A 20747-nucleotide genomic window follows, 5' to 3' on the forward strand; every position below is an offset into this window, starting at 1 on the left:
TAAGGACATCCTTCATCTGGACAATTAGGGATTGGAAGAGAAGGGACAACCACACAGCCAAGCAGCTTCTCTGCAGTGCAGAGCCATGGAACTGGATTCTCCACTCTTCGGAACAAGTTAATTATAAGCAATTTATCTGAAATTGGAAGTGTGATTTTGTTCTAAGTCTTGTGCAGCAGAGTGATCAATCGGACCCAGTTAGTCTATTTCCAGAACATTTGCTCAGTGTTAATGAATACTTAAAACCTGACCTTGAAAATTATTTTGCTCTGTTACTGAATATAAATCTCTGATATTGGCTTAATCTACATGAAATTTCCTTTACTGGTGTCTGCAAAGCAGCATATTTTTTGTTTGCAGCAATGTCCTAATCCAGTTGCTGTGGCTCAGGTTGTGTTGTTCTCCTAAGGCCAGCACTGGCTGTCCCAGAGCAGCAGCACAGCCATGGCCAGCTCCTTCTACTGCCCTGTAACAGAATCAGAAAGCAAAAATGCTGCTATGTTTCACAGTGTCACTTTTCTCCCCTCAAGCCCCCTCACTATCAATAGCTACAAGAAATTGAAGAGTACCAGTCCACCATCATTACAAATGACATTTGGACATTGCTGCAATTAATCTTCCAGAATCAATAGGTACAGTTTGATAACCCACTGACCTGCCAATAAGAAGAGCACAAAGAAAAATGACCAGAGAGGTTCAAAAGCCTTTAGATGATGATGGTGTTCATCAACATAGACAGGACAGCCAGAACAGAAGAGCTCATGTAAGCAGGTATATTTCACAGAAATTATCAATTTTAAATACCATTCATTTCAGCTGTAGGTTTATTCAGTTGAGACATCAGTACCACATTGAATGTATGTTTAGTACATGGCCTATATAACACACAGTGTTATAATTTTCCAATGTTCTCTTTAAGAAGTTTGGGGCCTTGAAGAAACAAATTCCAGGATTTTTCTTCTTTAGGAAGCTTTGTCTGTCTTTTCTGATTCAAAAAGAAATTAATTCAAAAGTCTCTGAATTCCCCACACAATAGAAATTCTATTTTCCAGAACCTCTAGAATTAAAAATACATATTTCTTAAATAGCTTCATTGTCTCCCTGTCTGCCATGGGAACAGAATTATGCATTTATAGGCAAATTAAAGGAACATATTTTAAAGACACAAAAATAAACCTACCCAAATAAACCAGTGATAAGAAGCTAGCTCCTGGCAATTGTAAAAAATGCACAGTGTTGCCAAACCTTGAGATTTTACAGGGAGCATTTAGATTGTGAATCATGCTGCAGGAGGTTTAATGAAAAGATCCAGCTGTCAAGTGATTTTGGAAGAGAAGAAATAGGAAAGAAAATCACTTTGAGCTGGAGGAGAAATACACTAAAATTCAAACTCAGAGACACAGCATAATAGGCACAGCTCTTCATATGGTGACCAGGAAGATTTCTGTACTATTACAGAGCCTCTCTAAAAACAGGTCTCCCACTAGACCATGGAGTACCAATGGCTACCAACTCAATTCCATTGCTTCCAGAAGCTCAGCTAAGACATTGTTTCAGCAGCCCCTGCTAACAGTCTCCATGGGCACGCCTAGATTATGCAATGGAACACAGTCTTGATATCCACAGCATCTGAAGAGTATCACACTTCCTCAGGGAAAAAACATGACCTGCTTCTGACTTAGATCTGACAGTCAAGTCTCCATAGCACCACATCCAACACAGGCACTCTGCTCAGCCCTTCCCAGCCTTTCTGGTTCCTGGCTCAGGTTGAGAAGGACCAATTCAGTATCTCTGTCCTTGCAATGCAGATATGTCCCAAGTCACCCAGAGGCTTCAAGACTTCCTGCACAAAGTTACACTATTGCTTCCATGATAAACTATCTGGCTCTTCAGCACACTTTTAGAAGGTTTTGGATCCAGGAGTCCCAAGATAACTTTCACAGACAACCCATGTATTGGCAGTTTCACTGATCTCTGCTGCCTGTGACTGCCAGATGCATCCTGCTGCCAGCCAGGAGAAGAAACCAGGAATTCTGGAGCTCCTGTACCACGGTACAAAGGCCTGTGTAATCTGCTGCCAGTGTAGAATTGAATACATTTACATAAATGAACAGGAAAAATGCAGATTATAGAGATTTGGCATTTCTGAAAGCACAGTTATTATTGCCAACTTTGAGCATATTTCTTACCAGGTTTAATTGTCTGCTTTTGCCCTGTTTTGGCCTAATATTTCATCCTACATAGGACTTCAGTCACTCAACCCAAAGGCAAAAATCCAGTATGCCCAGCAAGCCATTCCTTTCAACAACCAGGTAGGTCACAAAATTTTAAAAAGTGAAACAAAATAACAAAATAGTAATTAAAACAACCACCCAGGGATAATGCTTCCTACGTGCTTATTATCAACATGGGCTCCTAATTTATTCCTAGATGTTTTACATCAGTACTGAACTTCATGCCAAACTTTAGAACAATGACATCCAACAGAGCTGGGAATTTGTATGGGAAAGCACTAGGGTTTTATTCTGAAGGCCAAACAAGTAGCTGTTTGCAATTCAGCTTTGGCCTGACTATTCTATTACCACACTTAGTTTTAAAGCAGTTCAAGTAAAACTATGTGGGACTGAGAGATCACAGAATACCACTTGTACCTGCAGCATTTCTTACTGAATCCAATGGATATTTCACATGACAAACAATATAATCATATTTTTTCACCATACTTACACTTAAAAGTTCTTTTTTATCTGCAAGAGCTTTTTGAAAACTCTGAACTGACAGTATTTTAGGAACAGCACAATGGAGGAAGGGAATACGCCAGACAGGAACACTGGAGAACAAATTACTTCTTAGATGAAGAAAATCACCTGATCTTTGATTTCTTGTAGTTGATACAGGCCCTTGGCTTTCAGGTCTCTGTTGAAAGCCTTCCCTTGCAGGAAATACATTTACCTCCCCAAGACAAATATAAAAGGAAGAGCTGAATCTTAAAAGAACTATGTATATACATGTAAGCTTAACTTTGACAGTATGAAGCCAGTGTTCAGGTGCTTAATCATCATCTTCCAAAAGCTGTCTCAGAGGAAGGCAAGCATGGATACCCAAGAACAGGAAAACTGAATGGCTTCTCAAATGTCATACTGCAAAGTCCAGCATTTTTGATCACATTTTGTCTGGCTCTCCTTCTTTGTAGTATCTCAGGAACAGTCCACTGCATTGCATGTATACCTTGGCAAAATGGAGCCTGTCAAACTTGCAAAGTCAGGAATAAAGGATCCAAACCTGTACTTAAATCAAAACTCTTTTAGTTATGAGGCCTGAATCAAGAGCTGCCACACTGGACACACCCCATAAAATCTGATGGCCACACACCACCTCCAGTCACCCTTCTCACTGTGTTGATAACAAGGGACAACCCCACACATTTTGGGCCAAGGCTGTTCAGAACACATGCTTTGTTGTGTGCTGGAGTTGTGATATTTTACCTTGTAAACATTGGTGATTTTGGAAAATACACACGCTGTTGCACGCAAATGCACACACAGGTACTAGATACAAAATCAGTTCTAGCAGTGAGCTTAGTGTGGCCCAAGAGCAGCTCCACAGATCCGAGAGCAGCTTATCCCATAAACACAGATGACAAACACTACCTTGCATTAAACCAGGGATCGCCCAGCATTACATTTAAAAAAAAAAAAAAATATTAAAGAGGGTTGTTTTTCTGAGTGACCTTGAACAATGTGGGCTTTGGCAGGGGTGGGAGAACACCACGGGACAGCGAGCGAGCCAGCTCCCACTTCTGCTTCATTTCACTCCGAGACAATGTTTGGTTAGTTTGGACGAGAAACACCGGCTGTGTTTACCATTAGAGCTAAAGGCTTTACAGCGCATTGCGACTGCCATCTGCAGGTTGAAATCCGCACTGGTGGGCGTTCGCCTGCCAAAATGTGGATAAACCTACACGATAGGAAATCTTAACAGCACATCTGATGGAAAAGCTCATAAAGGCAGAAAGACTAAAGAAATGCTCGTTTTGGATCATTCAAAGCACGAAACCACTCAGTCCTATGGCAGCAGAATGCGGGGGATTAACAGAGCAGTTTCCCAGCATCTTTCCTAATTCTGCACCAGCACAAAGGCAGCAATGCTCTTTGTGAGCAGAGGAGAATGCTGAGAAGGCCACCTTAACCTCTGACTGCTGGGAATGGCAGAAAGGAAAATGATCTGTGGCCTCTCTCTTTATCTACAAAGACGGGCTTCCAACACGTGCAGCTCAGCTTGATAGTGCTGAAGTGTGGGGAGATTTTTCCAACTGGAAGGCATGATGTTTTCAGGGTAAGAGCCCTGAATAAGGAAAAGTTAAAGAGTCTAAAATGAAGTTATCTTTGGATTTACAACCATGAGTGGCTGGGCTGTGGTTATCTGATTTGCACAAAATAATTCCAGCCAAGCAATGAGGCCATCATTGGAACACTGCAGCTACATTCAGAGTGATATTCCTTTGGTCATATCTCGATAATGCCTGACTACTAAATTTCACTGCATGGTAGTAGGCACTGTGCTGTGCTGAGGTTGGCATTTTCAGGGTGGCAGCCTGTGAACAGTTTTAGCACTGCCTGAGAAACAGTTGCAGGTATATACAAGATAACAACCTCCCTCCCAGGAGCTCAGGCTTTTTAATCCAAATTCAAACATTTGCCATCTGTGCGTTCCATGTAGTGTATTTATGGTCAGAAAAATTGCCAGGGCTTTGTCTAAACAGCAGTTATGAGAGAAGGAGGCCCCAAATTATATTTCCTATTGCCCACAATACAGTGCTGTAAAATCACTGACATTTTCCAAGCACAGCTGTATGCAGGAATGTGATCTATTTGGGCCATGCCTGACTGAATCATTACATCTAGATTTATCAATCTGTGGAGTTTCTAATCAGACATAGAGGGAGCACGTTCCACCTCTCAATCTAGTGCCTTGGCAGGTCAGTCAATCAGAGCATTTCTCCGCACAGTAATCCTGGATACACAATTCTGCTTTACATGCAGACAGGTAAAACCAGGAATGTTTTGCCCTTTGTCGACAATATCAAGAAAACTTATTAAAATTGCTTCTAGTCTGACCTTTGTAAATGCCTTCCTGAAACAGCAGGAGATAAGACCAAATATATCAGAGCTAAAGGAAAGTATATTTTGGAAAATAGATTTATACTGTATGGCAGGCTAAGTGTTTTTATCAGAGAATTGCCAATAGCAAATACTATTGGTTATACTGTCAATCTCACCAGATCTGTCAGAATGATATTTTTTATTATTTACTTTTTCTAAGGAAAAAACCTTGAACTCTTTTTATTGCCATTGATGTTATTAATTAACATCCTGATGAGAGGAATGGGCAAATTCGACAGTTTGTTTAGAATGTTAGCACACGTGCTTTATTATATGGCTGTACTGGGAATATGTCCTGCCAGTCATCCACCCATGGCAAAGACATTTGATAGCTTGAGAAAAATGGCAAATATTTAAACTTAACTTAGAATTAATTACTAACCAGTTCTAAGGAGTTAAGCATCAAGAAGGGAGTCAGGAAGAATAAAAACTGGTCATAATCAGAGCAGGGAGGAGATTTATTCCCCCAAATCGACCCCGCTAGAAGCTTCTGCAAGAGAACTCCAGGTGTGATAAATTTATGGCCTCCCCTCTTACCCTCACTATTACTCCTTCCAAAGCAAAGAGTATTGTATTCTCAAGTCCTTGACCTCAGATAAAGCCTGAGATTCCTTTCACTTCCCCTCACTGCATGTCCCCATGTCCATTTGCCAGCACCACATTCCAGTGTCACACTGCAGACAGGCCTCATAAATTAGCAGTGATATTCTCGTGAATGCACCAGAGGAAACTACTCCTGTCAAAGCTGTTGGGAAATAACCAGGTTCAACTTGCGTCAATTATTTCCAATTAGGAGGCACCATAAACTTTATTCTCAGAGTGCAGGGCTGATCATGACTGTTCTAAGCTGTCCAGGCAGAGCAATGAGATGCTCATTGATGCTACCACATAGGATGTAAAGGAATCAGATTCAGAGGAGCCCAAGAGGTTTCATAACCAAGCAAACTACATTTTTCTCTTTCCTCTCCATTCCCCTCACTTAAACACATGTGGTGAGCCAGTGAACAAGATTCATTTGCTCTGAATTTGGCCTCGTGAAGTGAAAGGAAATGTGTCTAAAGTTATTCACAGGCAGACATGCTAAAATAATAGGGAAGAAGGACTAACAGATGGGTTAGAAAAGTCTTTAGTGAACTAATTATATTCTGCCTTAGTACCTACACATGCAAGCTGCACATCTGTAAGGTTCCTCGATCCTGATGAGGGGATGTATCTCCTAATTACATCAGCCAGCAAAGCAAGCCTTAAATGAGCTGTTGTTTCCATGTGCAGACAGTTACATGGCTTGCTCTCATCTCTATTGTCAAGACCACGTTATTTTTCTGTCTTTTCTCACCTGTTCTTAATTTTTTCCTACATCTCCAGTGAAATAGTCTCAGAGAGGAGGTAAAAAAGAAAAAAAAAAAAGCTAATCTGATCCAGAAATGAGAGATGGAACTAGAGTTATGAAGCTAATGTATCAGAGGAGGGATATTTAGAAAATAATAATGCCACTAAGGATATGAAATCACTTAGTTTCAGCTCCTGTATATTGTATGATCTTCATTTTCATTTGCTAGCCCAGGATGGTATCCAGTAACAGCTGACTCAAGTATATATTCTGAAAAAGCATCTAATGCTGATTTCAGGAGGAAACCTCACACTGGATGAGGCCTTGTAGAGCCACGATTTGCAACCTCCAGCCTCAGGTCCATTTTAATAAATTTGCAGATTTAAATTTTCAAAATTTCAAGCCTGTTACCAGAAGGCTTAAATCCACAGGTGGTCCCATGACATTTTAGAAACCCATCAATCTAGAACTGCTGCTCTCAGGCTGTGTGATTTGTCAATGGTATGTAAAGATTTCCCATCACGGCTGAAAGGTAACACCAAAGTTCATTAGCAAGCCATGCAATTGGATACTCCATCAACAGCTGAAAATCTAATTTAAAGAAGAATATTGGTAATCTGAATTTCCAACAACATAGATAAGAAAAGACATCTAAGGGATTGGTGAATGAGAACATGCTAGCAGAATTAAATATGTTTAATACGGTTAAGAGGCACATCAGAGAAGACATGCCAACATTCTACAGATATTCATTTCAGGCTTATTAATTCATCCCTTTTCCTGGCATTTGTCTCCTTAAGAGAGATAAATAAGACCAAAGGGATATAAACAAGGGAATAATAAAAAACAAAAGAGTGAGAAAAATATAAATTGAATATGAGGGAGAGGAGAAAAAATAAACATCTAGTCAGTAACTGCCATCAGGCAGTGAAATATTTTCCCTGATGAAACAGTGAAAGAGGTATGTCCCTGTTACTGGAAATATCTTAAACTAAACTAGGCCGTCACATGGGAATGGTTCTGCAGAAAACCAAAACTAAAGTCTAGTAAATTTTTGTCTTAAGATGCAGTGAAACATTGCAGCAACAACTTGTCCCGGGTGCACCAGCAAGACAAAGCATTTGATCCATTCTGCTTTACACAGATCAATCAGGATTTTAATGGATTTACAGATTATCAATTACAGATAGAGGATGCTTCAAATCTAAGCCAAAATGTTGTAACATGATCTGACAGCCAGAGCTGAGACTGGATAATTTCTGGCCATGGATACTTAGAGAAAAATAAGACAGACAAATGGACAGAAAGAAGGAAGGAAGGAAGGAAAGAAGGAAGGAAGGTAGGTCTACCTGTAACAATTGCCTCTAATTCCAAAAGAAGCAAAAATTCCTTTCCACTGTACTCTCAGAAGGAGTGGAAGGTAGTTGCCCTCACTGCAAACACACTCTAGTGTTTCCCCTGCTTCTTGGCTAACTGCCTCCCACCCTATTCTCAAGGCCCTCAGTCTCCACTGCAGGAGTTACAATTGATTTTTTTATCACTGTCTCTCATAAACCATTCTCCTCTATGTCCCAACAGTTTGTGATGCTTTCCTGTAAACTGCTTGCAATTTCTCATGGGCTTTGAGACCTTTCATCGACCCAGTGTGGTGATTTTCTGATTGTAATTCCTGCCGCTGCCATGCTCTGCAGTGTGCATGCTGACTTCCAAACCTCGGAGACAGGATCCTGCTCAGCTCCAAATGTTTGAAGTGAGCAGCGTGACCCAACACAGCAATAGCTTTTTCTCAGTATACAGAAGGAGTAACAAAAATCACTTCAGACAGCAAAAGTCTCCAATTTAGACTCTTACCTGTGCTACCTCTTCAAAATCATCATGTCTTTTCTGCAGCGCACGTGCTCTGTGCAGGGACTTCCCCACGCCTGTGTGTTTGCTCAGAAAGGCTTCCCCGTGATTTTCAATCCAGTCCAGTACCTGCCAAAAAAGAACATCCAGTTACCTCTCCTGTAGCAGCAGCACAGATAAATCCTGTGAGGGTGAGGATGAAACAGCTGCAGAGGAATGCTTTCTACTTGCTGTGGCTGAACACATGCAGATCTGTCAAAGTCCGTTCCACTACACAGAAGATAAATGTTTATAGATGCTACTGTAAATTAGGTTTATTGAATTTTTACTATTCAATTTATTTTGAAGTGTAGCTTAGTTATTTGAGCCTGGCAGATATTAAATATTTACTTTCACATAAATGAATTTTGGGGAATGGGAATCAGAAATCTGGAATCTTTTACAGGAAGTACCCTCCTCTGAAGAGCTCCTTGAGTAAATTGAAAACCAGCAATAACTGATTTCATATGTCAATGTGAGAGTGAGTACAAAAGCATGGCAGAAGGACCAATCGAAACCTATTTTTATGTGAGGAGAAGGCATTATCAGAGAAAATGGAATGAAAAGGTTAAGAAACCTTCACTGTAGGCCATAAAATATTGACAGTGTGCACCCTCCAAGTCTTTCGAGTTTCGAGTTCCAAATGTTACTGATCCCTATGGAAAAGTAGGGTGACAAATCTGATATTCTTAGTTAAAGAATTTTCTTTCAAAAATAGGTAATTTCTATGTTGACTATCCACGTGGAGTTTCTTCTCACAGTAACACCGGCACTAAAATTTAGATCAAACCTGTTTGGGGTCTACTGCAAGCTGGAAAAAAAACAATTTGACCATATAAGCTTGGAAAATTTCAGGAGGTGATGGCCACGCTTTCTACATCCCTTTCCCAATACACAGAAGCTAGGGGAATAAATAGTACTAGATCAGTGCTGGTATTTCTGTAACAGTAGCTAGGACTTCATCCAGCGAGGAGCTCTGCACTCGCAGTGAGTTGTGGATCCTCACTGCTACTGATGCTGATGGACTAGGAGACCACAGCTGGGATGTCTGTCACACAAGGGATAGGACACTGCAAGCACCCCCAGGATAGTGATACTACCACAGATATTATTGATTAAGCACAGAAACCTAAGACTAGAAAAATGGAAGATGTGATTATTTTTTAATTATTATTTCAGGCAAGTAAAACTATTTCATGGTTTGGTTGTACAGAATCTAAACCACCTGGGCTCTCAGCATTTTCTGTAGTGTAGAATGCAAGCATATTTTTATAGGAAGTTCTAAGTACAAACAAAGCTTTATACACATATACTTAGGTTCCAGCCCTATTTCTTTGCTGGGAAAAGCATTTTTTAATTAATGCTCTGTGCTTACAACATATTTTTCATCCACAGAGTACAAATAATTACACAAAATGGGGTATCTAAGTACTTTATGTCCTGCAGGGACAACACATATTTGGCACAAGTCACACTGTGGGTATGAGGAAGCAGGACCAGATGTGTTGGCAGTACAGTCATTACCTCCTGCTTCCCTTTCTCTGACCAGTTTGTCTCCCATTTGCTCTGGGTAGAGAATCCTAAATAAATTCCTTCAAATTGTTTGACAGTCATGTGCCAACTGGTCTGCTAAGAGCTTTTCTGCAATATATTTTTGACCAGGAATCTCTATATAATTTGTATTAACAATTATTGGAGGGTAGCCTTCTAGCATTTGTGTCATTAACAGTCTGCAAATAATTCCATTAACAACATCTTTCCTCCTGTCAGTAGTTTTCAACTTACCTATTAAAAATGGAACCAGATCCAAATTCAAGTTTGGAAAAAATCTCATCTAATATTATTTTTTAAATGGCAAGTGGCTTTAATTTAAACAATGTTTCATATTAAATTAGTATGCAGTATGTGCTTTCTGTTTATTAATAATTGATAGCCACTCACTGTAACTACAGGAAACTATTCCAGGAACTTTTTCATGCTTATAGCATTGAAGTAGTAATTACATAAAGATAAAATTTTTTATCCCAACCAATGTTAAACTGGCCTGTTTTAGTCACTATTAGGTGACTGTTGACAGGGACTGACTCTTCCATTTTATAAACAGATGTTTTGTTACACGCCTCAATTCAGAGTAAGAAATAAAACGTACGACACCCACTTTTAACAAAGATGAAAATAAAGAAAATTAATCTAGACCACAGTACTGGTCAAAAAAAGGAAACTTTACTCTCAAAAAAAAAAAAAAGCCAAAAAACAAAGTGATAAAACATTCATACATAGGTAATAAGCCTTTGTTCCAGGACTCATATAAGAGCTGGCAACTCCTGCAGCAGTGTCTTAATGTTGCACTTGAGAAGTTATTCCATAATGCCTGACATTCCTCTACCATGAAAACTTCCCTCCAAAGTTATCTATGCAGGTATTGATTAGGTTTCCAAATCTTTAATTTATAAAATTAGATATAAAATACCCCTTGAGGTATCAAAATTGTACACCCACTTAATAAATCAAATCCTTGTGAGCAGACAAGATTAAAAAAATAATCTAGAAATCATCCACTTAAGACATTTGCTGTGACACCCTATTTGATTACTTCTTTCCTATGTCTTTTCTGTGCTTTGAGTGCCATGTCTCAGATTTACATACCCTTCCTTCTCTTTAAAAAGTGGTGGTTTAAATTGTTTTATTAGGTCTTTTTTTCTGCTGCCAATTCCCTCGAGAAATAACTACAAATAATTACTCTTAGAGAATAACTTGCTTAACAGCATGTTCTATGCCTTGGAAAACCATGTTAACATATCTGACCACTCCAGTTTTCAATGAATTTGTTTTCACAACCATCTTGTGAAATACATAAATGCTATAATTTCATTTTGCATAAAAGGAGGGGAAAATACATATATTACATACATATATATACACATACATACACACACACACGTATATATATATATAAAGACTAAGTGAATTGCTGAGGTGTCCCAGAAAGCTGACAAAAGACAGGATATTAGGATGAGGTTCTGATAATCTGATAGCCCTAATTAACAAAAGAATTCTCAGCATTTACTAAAATGCTAAAAAAAATACATTTTTCCTTATATAAAGCACTTGCATTTAATAAGCTCACAATAACTTGCAACCATGGAGAAATATCACATCTTTGTTTCCATTCTACAAGGCACAGAAAGTTTGCTCTCAATGAGGAGCTAAGGTACGGAATAACAGATGTATGGAATAACTGAGTGAGGATAGCAACAGCAAGAACATAAATCTGGACAGACACAAAGCACTTACTCTCCAGTGCAAATAATGAGAAATGTTAAGCAATTAGTCTGTGGCAAATACAGGAACAACTCTGAAAGGTCACAGTTAAACCTGAAATCACCAGCATTTGTAAACATCTACGTGTCAGCGAATTTGGAGAAATTCTCCCTTACTCTGAAGAGAGGAAATGTCTTCAGAACAGCATAACTGTGTAATAATTCAAGATAAACATTTAATGTTTTAATTGAGAGCACAGACTGTGTAACTTACTCTACTGCTGAAAATTAACATCTTGAGATAGAGTTAGCCACTGAAGTTACAGTAACTTAGTTCAAATAATTTAATTACTCCTTAAAAACTTAAGGAGCTTGAAGATGCCATTAAAAATGCAGTTAAGAGTGTTTTCCAAATTGCATCTTCAAATTTCCTAATTGTCCTTAATTGCTAAGCTATTTTTTTCTAGCTAGGAAAAGGCTGTAAGTCATGAGTTCTTTGGAATTAAAATATTGTACTACAGATGCATCATCTGAGGTGTTTCTTGAAACATAACATTTATTTTTTTAACTCCAGTATATTCCAGCTCTCTTTCTCAGTGTATTTACTACTGTACTCACACTAGTTTGAAAGCTACTTGAGACAGGGGCCAGGAGCTCCATACTGCTTGGCAGCTCCTAGCACAGGAAAGCCTGATCCTGCCTCACTGCAATTTGAATCCAGGCTAACCACTGCTCTGTGGACACACTCCCCATGTAGGCAGCATTTTCCAATCCAGGCTGTCCATTAGATAATCCTGCATTAATAAAAACGTAATTGACTTCAAACTTCAAGACACATCTCGAAGCATGGTTGCAGCTGTCCCTGGAATCACCTAGGAAGCATCAAAACTCACAGACAACTTCTGAAAGAGCAGCAGGATAAGAGGTTTGGTATTTTACCTTCAGCTATGGCAAATTCCCATCCCACCCCTTACTGACCCCATCACTACAGGCGAGTTCACTGGGGTAGCTGTTTCTGCTATTCCTCTGCTCAGTCCCATAGGATGTCCACGGGAGGAAATAAATGAGCTGCTCCATTAACTCTGATAGTAACTTCCATGAGACTGCAGAAACTGTGCATGTGAGGCTAGGAGGTGAGAAGGTGGCTCCCTTTCTTTCCCAGATGGAGATTCCTAATACTGTGTTTAATTTCCAGTTAGCAAACTGAGCATCAGGCTCAAAAGCATGACTGTTTGCTGGGAGCCTGTAACAGAAGCAGAACACAAACCAAATATATTCGAGAAGCCCAGCTGATGTCAGCAATGTATATTGGTGGGAACATTGCAGGACACACATGTGAGTTAAAACGATGTTAATCTCTCTCTCTTTCTTTTTTTTTCCCCAACTTGTTTAAGATCAAAAATGGTAGAGGCAGTCTTTTCTTTCTATCATAATGTGCATGTCCTGTCTCCTTATCTCCTGAGGGGCACAATTACACACCCAACAAAATAAACAGCAAACCCAGGTCACCAAGAAAATTAAATAAAACTCAGTACAGTTACAGCAGGCTGAGTGTGCTGGCTATTACAGTCATTATATGGCTGGATGACCACCAGATTCAAAATGCTACCTGGAGGAAGAATAGCCATAACTGTCCCTTTAGAATGATCTGTGTAACTGCAAAAATAATAATAGTGGCAATTCAGACAGGTTTCATCTGAGCACAGCACTGGGAGGCAGGTGCTTCGAAGAGAAACAGTTCCAGAGCCCTCTCCACACTCCTTTTTGCTGACAATTGAAATTCTGCGTACAGGAAGTCTGAGACCTATGGCACGCCTAAGCTGGCAAAATAAATATGGCCCAGGTGAGGCCAGGGAAAACCCTTCTTGTCAGTCCATTTGCAGGGAATGGTGATTGTATGGGATAACATAGGAAAACATGGAAGAAAGAAATGGAAGACTGGTTTTAAAGGGAAAAGGTTGAAGAAGCAATCAGGCAATAATTAAGCAAAGTTCTGGAATGATAATTGCTCTTCCTCTAGGCTAATTTGTATGATGGAAATCTGGCAAGATGATTGCATTAGTGCAGTTAAGGTCAAGTCTTTTAATAACTTTTAAAAAGTTAATTTGATTTTTAAATTTAAAAAAAAAAGCAATGGGGCACTATTTTTAAAGGGCAGACTTTTCAACACAGCTCTGTGAAAATGAAGTCTTTCTGTAAGTATCTTTCCTAATCAGTAAACGTGAAAAATAAGAAACATTTCATAAGTTTATCTGATTTAAATTAAAACCTCTTTGGGAAACAATTCTTTCTAAGCAAGTCCTCATGATATGCACCCATTTTACATGAATACAAAATTTGAAAGAAGTAGTAAATTCATTACTCTAAGGAACTATATCTGTTGTTGAAGTTAGATGAAAGATTTCTGCATTTTCACATCTTTTAAACTGTATATCTTTTTGAATAAATGAATGAAGATGAAATAAGAATAAGTTCAATAGAAATCACAGAATCATTAAGGTTGGAAAGAAACTTTAAGATCATTGACTCCAACCACTAACCCAGCACTAAACTACGTTCCTAAGACATCTACACATCTTTTAAATATCTCCAGGGATGGTGACTCCACCACTTCCCTGGGCAGCCCGAACACTGAGGCTTGCTCAAATATACCGGTCACTGACCCCTGCCCTCGTCCTACAGGAGGAGATGAGAAGTGTAAGCTGGTGATTAAGATGCAGTTTGTTGTGTTAGCGGTGACAGAGCACCCCGACGTCTGCATTTGACCCAGGCCCGTGTTGAACCGTTCCATTTCCTGAGTGAGATGACCCACTGAAGTGCCTCAGCCATGGGAATCATTAATCTTTGTTACTCTAAGACCCACTGTTTTGCCATAGTGGCTCTTAAAACTAGGCTACTCTGAAAACGGAAAATAAGTTATAACATTTTACACTTTAAGCAGTAAAGAGTCAGATCTTGATCTCAAAACAGCACAAACCTGGCATAGCTCAAAGGGGTTAGTTTAACTCTTTGGTAAGAGAGCTGTAATAAATTCCAGAGCAATTCCACCCAATTTATTCAGCTTTAAATGAGGCGTCATTTCGAATAGGTGCATAAGCATTGCCTAACTTCAAACACATGAATAGAGCCTCTAAAAATCTGCAAGGCTTATGTCAGTGAAAGGAAGCCAAGCAGTATCAAGCTGCCACCATGAGCATTTTATTGCTTGCTCTTGAGATACAATGGGATAACTAAATTCTGGTGTGATACCAGGCATTCATATGGCACTCCAAAACTTGCGGTTTTATAGTCTCATCACTGTTTCCACTCACAAAAATCAAACCTTATCTTTACCTTCTCTGTAGCTACTATTATGAATGCCCAGTAACTCCAAGGCCTTGTATGTCTAAAACCTCCTATTCCAAAAGCTCTGCTTTTGCCAAGCCTGCTTTTTTGTAACCAGGAAGTGTAGTTAAAAGGTTTGTGTTTCAGATCATACTTTACGTCCAAAGCTTAATGTAAATGTTTTGTTACACTGCACAGCAACAAAATCCAATCTTTTCTGTCAAAGCCCTTCAAGACTGTACAAGCCTACTAAGTAAGACTTCCTGACTGTACTACATTCTGCAAGTACAAGACAGAGAATCTCTTGGCTGAAAATACTTCATTTTCTTCCAGTAGAAGAACTAGAAGCTACACATCATACATGTATTTATGAGCAATGCAGTTCAAAGTAGATGTGCTCTCAAGATACCCATGAACCATTCCCTTATCAGGAGGTAAAAGGGCCTCTAACTGATAATTTGCACATTTGCCAGGGAGACCACTGAATCTGAGTGGAGGCAGTAGCCAGGGTGGTATTGTCGGCTTCTATCCATTGCAATTCCATCTCCTGGACAGTGTTGCTCTGTGCAGGCTGGCATGGCCAGCCCAGTCCCATGCCTTCTACCAAGCCCTCTGGGAGAACTTGGTGTCAGCAATAGCACCAGGGAAGACAGAACTAACACAGGGAATCGGAAGAAAAACAAAATGAGAAATCCCCCCAAAACCACAACAACTGAAAGAGACTTAATAAGACCTAATCCCCTATAATGAATAAAATGCACAAAGTCTGATTTAAATCAGTTTCTTTTTGTATTCCAAATCATTGCTGAATATAGACTCCTTTTCCCTCCTATCCCTGGCCCTGTCACAGCAGGGTAATGTCAACTAAAGGTCTAGCTGAGAAAAATACACCAAAATACAAAGGAACTTATCCTCTGGCTTTTCCTGCTATTATTAATGGTTTATAATAGAACCCAAAACAAAATTCAGTCATTCTCATTTGTGGTTTTTTACCTCATAATAAAAACTGAGCTTCCTTTTTCACTTCTTTCTTCATTATAAATTTATGTTGGTGGCACAGTAAAGTATTTTTGACAGATTTTTTAAAGATGGGGATCACACCTCATGTTTAAACCAGAAACATCATCTTTGGCTCCCATGAAATTATTTTTATTTTCAGAGGCATCTATATATGAGTCTGTAACTCAGATCTTGTTCTCACCAAAAGCCACTGCAAAGTTTCAACTGACTTCAGCAAACGCGGATCAAAGACCCCCTGTTTGTCAAGTTAAAAGGCAGGAACTATGCATGCATCCAGCAGAACCTGAGTCTCTGGACACACACCATGTTCTGTTTTCCTTCTGAACATATGTAGTTCATATGACAGCGTGTCCCAGGCTGCACAGGTTAATGCAGGTAAGTGCACTCCCCATGCAGATACAGCCCTGCTGATGCAGTTCAGCAGTGGTGGGAGGGAACTGTGCCCTACTGTGTTCACTTTTCTTTGGTTAAACACATCAACTCCTGCTAGAGTTTTAAGAAATAAGCAAAAAAGCAACAAGGATTTCATATCTAAAGCAGGCTGGAATTGGAGTGATTTGGTTCAATGCCCAGCACTGCAGTTCAGCAAATGACTCAACATCCCTGCCTCCATTCGCGTTTCTGAAATGACATTACCCACATTTACAGATGCAATAAGCAAGGCTGAAAGAGGAAGTGCTTGGAGTGAAAGCTGCCTTGAAGCTTTTTCAGCTTCTGGCAATACGTGGCTCCAAATTTGGTTGGGGATTCTAGGAACTTTTTCCAATGCAAGAACACACTGAAATATTATAAATAGTAAGCAACATCATGGCAGCTGTGCAAAAGTGAACAGGCAATCCATTGAAAGGCAGGGCTTTAAAATCAGGTGTAAGCTGCTCCTAAACCTCTGAGGTATAATTGCCTAATTGCTGACCATATACCTATAAATCCTGAAATACCACAGCTCAATCTGTCCATGTTGTAATGACTAATTCATCTTCAGAAAATAATATAGACAGCCTACCAAGTTCTTCTGCATTTAATTCAGCTCAGACATTAAGTAATAAGTCACTTCTTTAAAACTGGCTTGAGAGGTGATATATCCCACTATCACCAGACAAGCAATCTGAGGTTTCAGGGTTTTTATTGGGTGTGTTTGTTTGTTTGTTTGTTTTAAGGTGGAATTGAGTGAACAGAGCTACACTCATTAACATAGTTCGAAGACTGGACAAGAAGGATGAACTTTGATGCCTCTTCAATCCTTTCTCAAGGAGGATCTCTCTTAAAACGTTACAACAGATAATGTTCCCTGAAGTCAGTCAAAAATTTTTGAGCATCATTTTGCCTTTCCTTTTCATCACAACTCCTCCATGTGGTATGTATGTACTCAACTGTGCCTGGGTCTCTTTCAAAAGTCAGGGAACTAATGCAGCTGCTATTAAGTATGATTTTTTAATCACTCTCTGCTTTTGCTCTCTAATTGTAGCTATTCCAAATACCACCACATAATTAAGGAGGTCTTTTCAAAAGAAAAAACATGCAGTCCCATTTACCCTGGGAAGGAAAAACAACCTTATAGACCTATCAGTATTTTGCTGCATACTGCAACTAAATTAACGAGGGGAATTAAATACAGAGCCAATTAAAACATTTAAAAAACCTTCCTTTATTCCTTTGTCTACATTCAACCAAATAAAGAAGTCCCCATGAGGTCAGATTGTAGGTGTTTTTATGAGCTTTCTGGACATTATGTGAAAGTTTCACCTCTGCACAATTTCTCATTTTAACAACAAAAATCTAACCTCTGTAGTTAAAAACCCCACTAGTCTGTCAAAAGCAGAACATCCATGTTGTGTTCTTTGCAGTGGGGGCAGCCTTGTGAAGCACAGCTGATATTAGTGAACACATCTGAGTAAATTATACAACTACTGAGACAAGTGGGTCCAGAACAGTGTCCTAAATATGTAAAAATAAACGCATATAGTCTTATTCACACTTCTCACTGCTTCTATCACCTACAGATATCCTACAAGCCCATCTGGAAACAGGACTGTAGGAGTTTATCCAGACAAGACAGTGCCTGCAGCAGGATCCTTGTTCATCAACAGCTTCTGCAGTGGAAATCTCTACAGAATAACAATTCCCCCAGGCACCCCCTTCCTAGAAGCTTCTATTGCAAAAGTATGCCAAATAGTTATGAAAGAGCTCCAGAGTATGACTAAGTGAAGACATTCTAAGTATCTTCCATAGCAATGGCCCGTGCACCAATAAGACTGTTCTCAACTTTTCGAGCAGAGGCTCAAAAGTTGATGGTGACCTGCTGTAGCAGTGCTCTTCCATTCCCCACCCACCTCCAAGAACTTCCACATTATTGTAGGCCTATAAACCTGGACAATAGTCAGAATTACCTGTCTGCTCCCAGATATGCCGCCCTCCCATGAGCACCACAGCTGCTCACTTCACGCCATGATGAGGTACCCACTGCCTCCTGCTCCACCTTAACTCATTACCTTTTCACAGGCTTATATGGCAAAAATAACCCAGTGTCTGCTTTCTGCAGATGGCTGTTATGTACTTGTACAGTTCTTTACATCTATAAACATATCATGATGGTTTGGAGAATAGTGAGAGTACGATGTGTTGGAGTCCCATCCACCCTAATGTAAAGAAGAGTTGTTCCTAGCTCTAATAATTAGTGAGATGTAGGATTTAGTTATGTCTCTGGAAACAGCACGTTCCATTCAGGGCTCTGGCAGAGCTGGCTGGGTGTAGGCTGGGCATTGTCACAGCAGTACTTGTCCATTTCCTCTGGATACTGGCTGAGGTCACACAGCCCCAGCCTCTAGGATGCAAGCTCCCCAAAAGGGAGTGGGAATATACACATGCCTCTCCTACCCTGAGAAAGAACTTCTTTCAACTTAACATTGCTTTCCTTTGGCAAAGTTCACGTTTATCAAATGTATCCCACTTATCTTTAATTTTCTTGATTAAATATTTTACTTCACAAAATTTGGCAACTGCCCCTTTAAAAACATTCCAAGTAAGAGAACAATAGACAGACAAATGAAGAACTAATGTTTCTTCCTTAATGCCTGGATTGCTACTAATGTTCCCAGAATATTGTTTTAAAGGAAATCAAAAGAAAAGAAAATATCTTCAGGTTAAAAACCTTGTTGTATTCCTTAAATGCTGAACTTCTTTTAGAGCAAATTTCAAAGCTGAGTGTGGGTGGAGAAGCTATAAATAACCACATTTGTACATGCTCCTTCTGTACAAGGCACAGAAAGTGTGTTCTGCATCAGCATAGAAAGATGATGCTGCGCTCGGCATGAAGCTTCTTGATGCTGGCGGGTAGAATATTTCTTTTGCAGTTATGCTGCTGGTGTTGCTCTTTGTGAGTCTTTTCTCCAGCTCTCAGGAATCACACCTGGCACTTAGCTGTAGTGTGATCACTTAGTAATACAACTCATCAAATCTGTCAGTCTCTTACCAACAATAATATTCAGAAGTATTTTCTTACCTAGGGTGCGTAGAAGGTTTTGGTTGTTGCTGTCCATAGCACGAGTTAGAACAGTGATTTTTCTCCTTCTGAGGCTAATACATTTTCCCCAGGTCTCCCTTTCTTGTCCTGAGTTTGTCCTTTCAGATCAGTTTTACAGGGTGCGACTGCCGCGTCAGGCAGAGCTGGGGCCATATCTAGTCTAAGGTCTGGGTCCCCCCATCTGGGCTGTTTGCTTGGTCATAATCAGTGTTTTCTGAAAGAATATCCCAGGTCTCTCATAGCTTAAGAGGATGGGAAGAACACTGTCCCAGGTAGAGTAAGCATTGAAGAAAAGGCAACCTGCAAAGCTCTTGATTTTTTACTCAAGCAAGCCTCCATTTCATTTTCCTTTCTGATTGCTTCCACCACTTTAGGCTTTGAAGTTCTCAGGAATAGAAATATCTGAGCATGCTCAGTGTCTGGCCCAGTTCCCTCCTCATGTGCACTTATGTAGGGGATCTCTACAGCTCTTCGGTATCAACAGATAAAACAATATCCTAATTATTAGAAACCTCTTGTATGTTCAGTTAATGCTCAGACTCTGCTGTGACCATCTGTACTAGGGATTTTATTAATTCTTCAAATAGTTATTTAGCATCTTGTGTTTCTTCCTACCTCTAGTAACTGCTTTGCTTCCCTGGCACCACACTGACAGAAAAACAGTATTTGCAACTTGATAGTAAGTAGAGACACACTCAGGACCCAGCTGATTTAGATTTCTAAGGTCTTGACCTCCAAGTTGTTACTAATGACATCTATGATCACAGCTAATTTTCATGTTTGTGAACACAGCATCACAGTGTTGATTTTCATGTTTGTGAGGAAAAGTTTTCTGATTCTATAGAGAAATTTGTGCATTTTAAAGTGTGGCCCTTTGTGGCTTGTGAAGTGTTTTCCTTGCATTTGTTTGCTTTGGATTTTTTCTCAGTGGGAGTGTCCAAAAATGTAAAAGGACCCCTTGAAATACAGCAGGCACACAGGAGGGAAAAGAGGAGCTACATGAGCTCTTTAGAAAAGTACGTTATCCTCAAATATGTAAGTAGGACTACTTATTTTAACTCTGCCAATGACAGATGTGGCTATGGTCTTCAAAAGAAGAAACAAAACAAAACTAATAGTGGATAAAGATTCAGAAAAAACCACAACTGTTCTTCACAGTTCCAACCCTGATATTTGCTTTATGGTCCCTTGCAGTGCCTCAGTTTGTAAAACAAAGAAAGAAATCCACCGATAGATAAATTTCAGAC

General features: G+C 39.6%; 1 protein-coding gene across 11 annotated transcripts in view; it reads right to left on the reverse strand.

Annotated features, from left to right (window-relative positions):
- The window catches only part of KALRN (kalirin RhoGEF kinase), a 330405-nt gene that overhangs the window by 223166 nt on the left and 86492 nt on the right, over positions 1-20747 (reverse strand). For all 11 annotated transcript variants that reach the window (XR_003915798.1, XR_003915799.1, XM_029959838.1 and 8 more), the window contains exon 8: positions 8344-8466. Coding sequence is in view for 9 of the 11 variants with exons in the window: in XM_029959838.1 (XP_029815698.1) it covers positions 8344-8466 (123 nt within the window). In the remaining 2 variants the exon portion in view is untranslated. The remainder of the gene's footprint in view (positions 1-8343; positions 8467-20747) is intronic.

Source organism: Manacus vitellinus, unplaced genomic scaffold (assembly GCF_001715985.3).
Source record: "Manacus vitellinus isolate BGI_N305 unplaced genomic scaffold, ASM171598v3 scaffold_22_pilon, whole genome shotgun sequence".
Lineage (NCBI taxonomy): Eukaryota > Metazoa > Chordata > Aves > Passeriformes > Pipridae > Manacus > Manacus vitellinus.